General features: G+C 35.4%; 1 protein-coding gene across 1 annotated transcript; it reads right to left on the minus strand.

The window, feature by feature from the left end:
- Positions 1-254: 254 nt before the first annotated feature.
- Positions 255-8212, minus strand: LOC147331364 (deoxyribonuclease-1-like). Its single transcript, XM_086294328.1, has 9 exons — positions 8122-8212; positions 6876-6961; positions 6381-6475; positions 5876-5962; positions 5250-5353; positions 4057-4169; positions 2415-2566; positions 1291-1387; positions 255-1183 (listed from the first exon to the last, which is right to left on the minus strand). The coding sequence occupies exons 2-9, from the start codon at positions 6954-6956 to the stop codon at positions 1130-1132; spliced, it is 783 nt and encodes a 260-aa protein (XP_086150454.1). The 5' UTR covers positions 6957-6961; positions 8122-8212; the 3' UTR covers positions 255-1129.

The raw sequence follows: 8212 nt of genomic DNA on the forward strand, positions 1-8212 counted from the left end.
CTAAAAGCAAAGTAAGAATATTTCAATAAAAAACAAGAGAAATTAAAAAAATATGAAATGATTTGTTTACATATGATGTTTTGAGCAAGAATAAAAATCCAGCTGTGATAGTGACTTGAAGTGCTCTCACCCTGATGACGTTAACATCTACACACGGGTCATGTTTACACAGACTGATACCCCCCCCCCCCCCCCCCCCCCCCCCCTTTGTGTATGAAAAATACTAATTTCAGATCTGAGTTCATTTGAGTCACTCCATCTTCTGCTTCAAAAGTCTGACATTTTGCCTGGGCAGGCATCAGATGGATCACCTCCCAGTTTGTCTGAATTCAGTGTACGCCTATTTGGGGATCACAGAAGTTTTCATTGAGTGCTTTGATAGCATCTCCTCCATAATGTCAAACTCTTTTGTTGTCCCACATAAACAGATGATTAACTGTGTCAGACATCAGAGCGCTCATCCAGAACCAAGGAGAAAAAGTCACATTTTTACATGAAGGAACATTTATTATTTATATAATTTTTTTAACTGAAGCTTCAGATTTCCTTCTGTCCCCGATCCATCTTGTTATAGTTTTCACATTCTCTCATTCTAGCAAAGCAGGATCTACCAAACACCTTTTTTTCAGAGAATGTCATGTTTTTCGATTTTGTGTGAAAGTTGGATCCATAAAAAAGTCATTGGTGCTTTTGCCGTTTTTGTTAACAAATTTCCTAATGTCCATTCTCGCTCTGCATCACTTGAGTTCTTGTTTTTATTTGCATCATTAGTCTCATAATCTGATTCAAATTGCATGAAAAAAAATGCATGATATGCACTTATTTTGTTTTGGATCCTAATTTCTCCTTGACCTCACACAGGAAGAGGATAATCGATTAGCCAGGTGTGATCCATGTGTGCTCGGGTCTGCGTTAGATATAAATGGAAGTGTATTTGTAGTTTTCTTTTCAGTGAGCAGAGTGGGCTTTTCTTATTTATTATGTTTTCTACAAAGGTCTCCTGAGTGGATTGCTATCGCTATTGTAAAGTTTAAATATTTCTGAGGTGACCCATTCACCTATATATTCCTCATAGGGTAAAAATTACCTTTCTTCTTTGCTGGAGGTTCAATGAGCTCATTTTCAAATGTTAATCCTCTTCAAGCTCCACCTCCACAGGGTAGTGATCACTGATGGATTGAGCCTGAATGTAAGCAAGTCAGAAATCCTTTTGAAGACAGCATGGTGGAGAATGAACAACATTATAATACGAGTGTTTGCATGTGAACACTTTCATGTGAAAAGTCTTACCATTTTCTTCCCTAATTTGTAGGCTTTCTGGAAGTTGAAAGGCTTCGCTGAGTTAGCAACAACAGCATCATACATCTCATCTCCATACACCACGATCCTGTTGGCAGAAAATACAGTCACCATTCTGTGCACTTTCATCGACACCATTGTGCGTTTATTTGAATTGAGAAAGATTTATATGTAATCAGATCATTCACACTTTTCTAGTGACAAGTAGCAATGCAGGGAATCCTGTTTATACAAATGTTTTCAGTGATACACCAAAGCTCAAGGCAACAGCTGTCCACTGTTCTTCAACAGCAGGCGGTTAAACAGATGTGTTTTACAAACCAGCAAGCTGGTCTGCAGGGCTGCTGAAATATTTTGTACTGTTCAACCAAAATTTTCTGTAATGTACTGGGTCAATAAATAGGTTATGATTGCACTTGTTCCTCGCTTCCAGTGGGTGCTTACTGCTCGTCTACATCTGGGGGCAGCAATGAGTCCGTTAACGCTCAGTGATTAAGAAAACTAGACTGAAATATTCAAGTTCATTTTTATTGTGCCAAATCACAACATGTTGGTTTATACTGCAGCATAAGGACCACACAGTATGTGGAAGACACATTAATTAGCGAGCAGTGATATATAAATACCTGAGAAGTAAAGAGAGACTTAGTAGAAAAGAAATGCTGTCCATCAGTGTGTCACAGGAAGTCACGCGGCGCTCTAAGACCATAGCAGCATAACCAAAGGAAGGTTCAGGGTCACCTGATACAACCCTAACTTTATTCTTCATCAGAAGGAAAGTTTTAGTCAACCTCCCAAATCAAACTGGGATCTGGTTCCACTGTAGAGAAGGCCCCGCCCCCCTGTCTACTTTTAACACTTGATAACTTGAATTATGACACAAAGATGAAATTTTGGATTAAATCTTATAAATGTAACTTGACCTTAAGTTTAATTCTTTATTGTCATACTATGTACAATCGTACAGCGTACTGTCCCATATTGCTGCTAAACGACCATAAATATATATACAAAATACAACACACACTATATCCAGAGATGAAGAATATGTGAAAAAAATACAGAGTCCCTGCAGACAGTGACAGTAGAATTAGAAATGGCAAATCTGAATAAACCTGTCGTAGGTATGGTCATTAGCCCCAGTAGTGGTGTCAGCATCTTCATCTATCAGCCAATAATAAGGAGCAGAACTGATGCTTAGAGCTTCCCTAGTTTCATCATTCAGGTAACGTCCATCTGCATTGAAGTCGCCCAAAATCATGATGTTCTGCAGAAAAAAGCAAAATTAAAATTAGCATTGTTAATTATAACACATGTTGATTACATCAGTGCTATTATCGATTTTCATTTTACGCTTTTTATTATTCTTTTTTCATTAAAAATGTCTTTTAAATTCACATCAGTATTTGGAAAGTGTCCGTTAACATTTTATAATAACTTTTGCAAGATCCACTAAAATTATGGCTGGAACAATATAAACAATGTAACACCAGCCGAAGCTTTTTGGAATCCTCTTATGAAGCCTGTAAATACCCACATTAATCCATTTTTTATGCCCAAACACAGTTTGAGCCGATGTAAGTAGTTAGTTAATGTGGCCCTTGGTGTTTTTAAACCAGATGCTATGAATGAGGAGAGGTTCAGACTTGAAGCTGCGCTCTCCCTGCCTAATGACTGAGATGTGATAAGATGTTAGCATGTGAGCATATCATGGATTATTGTTTTTTTCAGACACTTCAAATGACTACAAGGCACAAAATGAAATTATCGTTTTATTGAATATGACTTAAATGAGTGACTGAGATAAAAGTCATCAAGAAAGTGTTTACTGGGATTAGGGCAGAGGGCTTTTTTTTTTTTTACCTATTATAATGATCAATTATTATTTTTAGAAATAACGGTATCTTTTATGCTGTCAGTTCAAAATTATTAAAAAAACAAACATGGTCCATAATACATGTAATGTCAGACAGGCTGGCTTTGAGCCAACAGTAAATTAAGTAATGGCACGAAGCTGAGATGTCATCTGATCTGATATTTGCTGTTTTCACTATGTGCATTTATTTGAAATGGTGTTTTTGCTTTAACATGTTTCATAATATTGCATTTAAATTTATACAAGGAATTCGTTTTTACTTTAATAATGGATCTGTTTGGTTACATTGTAAGTCGAATGCTCTACATAGCATTCTTGTCTCATATTTCTTACCTCCTGCACAAAGGGAGCCTCCTATCTATGGTTGTGAACAGACCGCCACACAGAGCACATATATTGGCATTAAAAAACTGGGATTTAAAAAACATTATATAATGATATAATTATTAAATATCTAATTATATAAATTATATAATTAAGAACACATGTATTTCTTCTCTATCCTACCTTTTATCAGCTGTATAACCCTGTGTACAAACCAGGTCAGTTTATATCAGTAGGATAAGTAATGATATTCAGGACAATAGCTCGGGCGCTTGAGTTTGAACCTTCAGTGTGGGCATTTCAGGTTTTTCTTAAAGTTATTTTTATTAAGTTAGTTTTATTTTGATGTACCTTCATCCTGCTTACACCTTTTCAGCTCTGTGTCTTATTATCAGCTTGTCTAACATCAGCAGAGGTAATGAAGAATTTTAAACTGCACTAACTTGTATGAAATGTGCTATGAAATAAAATGTGATTGCGTGATAATCAAATACAATATTTATTATTTTTGTACCATATTTAACATATCGATTATATGTTATTGATTTAAAGCTTACATCAGTTTTCAGTGTTTCCCTTGCATCTTCAACCACATCATCCAGAGCTTCCAGCTCATTTTCAGCATCATCTGGATCAATGTGGACTGGGATCAGAACCAGATTCTTCACAACTAGAAGCACAAAGAGACGTTATAAACATACGATTTACTGATTTACTTTTGATGAGGTGGCACCAGTGACTTTAGTAAGTTGACTGTATTGGGTGGCACAGACTGAGCCTGAAATATGGTTTGCCCCGGTGCCCCTTGTCTATAATACTGTAAGTCTTACAGTGAAAAATCTGTTGCATTCAAGCATTTTCCTGAAGTACAGCTTTAATATTCTTGCACCTTATTTCTATGCTTTTTACTTTCTTCTTTATTTTGGATTCCAAAATACTGCACACCAAAACAATTGTTACTTTTAATATTTTGAAATATAAATCTACTAATAAAGGATATATTAAGATATGCCCAAAAAGATGATTCTGTTCACCTGGATGTAGCATTTTCCACTGAAAACGTTACAGAAACTTTTAGAGATTTTCTACCTGGATGATTGAGCATCAAGGCATCTATTGGCCACTTTATGATGGTTAAAGCTACAAAGTATATGAGTAATTCATATATGTTTGAGAAATTCAAAAAATCCCCAGCTATAATATTAAAGTAATGTACACACTAATTTTGCAGTCATCTCTGGTATGAATCTACTGGCTGGCTGGGAGTTTCCTGTGTTTACGTGTCCTCGCTGTGACTGCATGACCTCTCTTCATGTACGCTGGCTTCCTCACACAGTCCAAAGACATGTATGCTATGTTAACTTGTGAATTTAGAGTGTGAGCATCAGCGGTTGTCTGTAGCCCTGTGATGGGCTGGTGACCTGTCCTGAATGTGCCATGCCTTTTGCCAAAGGGCTAATGAGATGGTACACACGCAACACCTGTGTCGCCAAATTAGATAAGTAGTTAAGAAGATGGATGGATGGTTAATATATGATCCTACATAATGACTTTATTTACTTTGGGCACTTAGAGTAGATTTTTATAGTAAAATTGTTGTACTTCTTCTGTTCTTGGTCATATCTGTGCCACTAATTTAACAATAATAAATAATATATTTAAATCATAGTAAATGGATTTAAGTGTTTATCCTGAAACGGGAGAACCAAGTCAGACTGATCTGAAGCAAAGATCATATACACATACATACCTGTATTTGGACATTCAAACATCACAATGAAGGGCTCTCGGGCAAGCACATCTTCGTTTTCTTCTTCATACTGGTAGTAATCTGTCACGTTTATTTCATCACATCTGAGACACAAAGATAAACAGCTGTATTTTAATCTTTTCTGGGGATGATAGATTGACAATGATTAATTTCCTGGATGCTAAACAGAAACACTCAAATATAAAAAGGACTTACTTATTGCTATGAACAACAATTCCTGTACTTTTGTGTTATTATTTCATATTCATATTTATTTTTAGTTTTAAGATTAAAATTGAAGTTAATTTGTTAGTTTTTTCAAAAACTGGTTCAAAGATTTCAGTTTAACCTTTTAAAAAGTTAAAAGAAAAAAATAGTTTTCGGTACAAAATAACATTTATTCCCTTTATCTGAGATACACACACAAACAAATTTATTTATTTATTTTTTGCCTGTCCCGTTTGGCTCTTTTGCCATCAGAATTATTGTCTAAAGGCAAAGAAAGATGCCCAACGGATTTACTTTACCAAATTGACCATCCCAGCCTTGCCACACAAACAAATTGTAATGTTTTTAATCAGTAGGTGGTGCTGCAGAAACACAACTGTGAACCTCGTGATGGATACCTGTAGAAGAAGACAAACTGCTCCTTGTGAGAGTTTCGTCCTATTGGGTCACTGCTCAGCATCTCAAATGGATGATATTTGTTTTTTCTGTTGAAAAACACAGCTCAGCTCGATTTAACTTTTATTCTTTTTTGTGTGACTAAACGTGTCAGCGATTTAAATCCCAGTGAAAATGTGATGCACAGCTGCTGAAACTTTACAGCTGGTCTTCATTCTGTGGTTTCAGTAACAAACGATTTAACAGCTTTCAAGTATCAAACCTATTCCTTGAGCATAGAATCTGTATTGAACGTACATAAAACATGCTGTATATGAAAAAAATCAGCAAAAACATGAAGGTTCCAGCCAGTTTTAAACCAAAACTCCTCCCACCCAGTTTAATAACTGGCTAACAGCGGTAGTCACATTGTTCTAAAACAACAACTCGCTAAGCCACAGTTGCTCCATCGTAAACCTCTCAGATGTTCTGTGATTGTTACAGGTTATATAATTTGAGATAAATCACCCATATTTATTGAGCTCCGTGAGAAACTTTTTCATCGCATTGCCAGTGGGGTCCTGAACTTCCTGCATCACCACCAAACTGTACCGGGACACAATCTACGAGAAACACATGAACACGGTAAAAAACACGTTTAAAGACTGTAGCATAAAAGAAAATATTAGAAGTAATTTGAAGAAGCTTCAAAGACAATTTAGCAAGCACCACAAATTTAAACAAGCATCAGCTTTCATGAGCCAGCGTGAACAACATCAGGAAAATGAAAGGAATAAATGGTCCTATAATCAGCTATGTGTTGTTAGCATTTAGATAATATACTTATTTTTGTGAGATATGAAAAAAAGGAACAGGGCACAGACTGTAGTGGTGGATTACTGTGTTTAAAAAAAACAAACAAATTTAACCTCATGTTGCATTCAATAGCACAAAACTAATAAACACAATCAAAACTCTAAGTAAGTCAAAAAGGTCACAGTGTGCTCCACGACTATGATTTACCTTGATAAGGTTTTTCAGTATATTGTCATTATTGACTTTTTTCATTCCGAGGTTCTTCACATTAAACGCTGCAATCTTCATGGTCACTGTAAAAACAAAATTAACAACAGAGACTTCAGCAACAACAACACCGTTTAGCAACTTATTAACAACTCAGGGATAATGGAGTGTGCTGATGTTCTCCATGTTTGTCTAATACATTACAAATATTGGTAGTTCTACACCCAAAGTATTAGTTTAAACATTTTAAGATAAAAAAAAAATATTTAAATCAGAGCACAAGAACTCAGGCGATGATAAAAAGATGCAAAGCAGGGAGGTGCAGAGCCAAATTTAGTCATTGGAAAATTAACCAGGAGCAACTATCTTGATTAAATTTACACATTTATTGTTTGGGACGGTGAATCTAGAGAACAACTTGGCTTTACCGTGTGTAACCATGATCACAACCATACAGAAGTGTACAGAAAATAGGATTATTTAATTTATTATCATATGTGTTTTATTAGCATGGAAAGATTATATCATTTAGCCTTATCTTTAAATAAAATAGAGTGAAAAAGTACAAGACAGTAGAAGAAAAAAGTGCAAAGCGTTTTTCTTAGTGTGATTTTATTCATTAATAGCCACAAGAGACATAAAGCAGACAGCAGTGTTGTTGACACATTACCAAGAAATACTGACACAGGAGGATGCACATGCTATTCATAAACACTGTTCATGAATAGAAATTAACTATTATTCATTCAGTCTATTTAAATTTGCAGGTGCAGATCCTCAACAGTTCACTCAATAGATGAATAATAAAGTGATCATAGCAGTGAAGATAACTCTGCTTCACTAAAACTGGCACACTGTGCGGTTTTCAGACAGGAAACTCTTTCATTAAAACTGAAACAAATCTGAACTGTCAAAACCAGTCGCGTTCTTCTAACAGTTCCTGAAATATGTATTTATTAACACACTTTTTATAGTATTATAGTATTTTTATTATTATTATTACTATTACTATTATTATTACTTATTACTTTCTTTTTCTGCTTGGCTGACTTTAGCAGATAAATATCTCCCACCTGCAAAAAACTTCCCCTGACAAAATGCATATAATCTGAAAATCATTTTGGCAGCTTCACAGCAGTCGAGCTGGTTTCCCGCCAATTCTAACTTTGAATTACACAATGCAAATTTTGCAAGTCCAGTCAAATAAACAGCTGCTCAATTGCCTGCAATTATTTCTCAAACTTACCTTTTTCTGTAGAAAATGCAGAAAACTAAGAACAGGAATTCACCAATCTGGCTATGATGTCCTTTTGAATTGTCCTTGCTATCAATGGGAC

Source organism: Aulonocara sp. 'chitande type north' Nkhata Bay, linkage group LG5 (assembly GCF_057382095.1).
Source record: "Aulonocara sp. 'chitande type north' Nkhata Bay isolate Kocher_YH1m ecotype deep benthic linkage group LG5, A_spYH_male_GT1.1, whole genome shotgun sequence".
Taxonomy (NCBI): Eukaryota; Metazoa; Chordata; class Actinopteri; order Cichliformes; family Cichlidae; genus Aulonocara; species Aulonocara sp. 'chitande type north' Nkhata Bay.

What these genes read in the sequence shown, in the direction of transcription:
- LOC147331364 (XM_086294328.1), bottom strand. Translation starts at nt 6,956, where the DNA reads ATGAAGATTGCAGCGTTTAATGTGAAGAACCTCGGAATGAAAAAAGTC. An exon ending in GTTTGAATGTCCAAATACAG is followed by an intron (nt 4,170 to 5,249) that starts GTATGTATGTGT and finishes TTGTGCTTCTAG; the next exon opens with TTGTGAAGAATCTGGTTCTG. An exon ending in ACAAATTAGGGAAGAAAATG is followed by an intron (nt 1,184 to 1,290) that starts GTAAGACTTTTC and finishes GCTTACATTCAG; the next exon opens with GCTCAATCCATCAGTGATCA.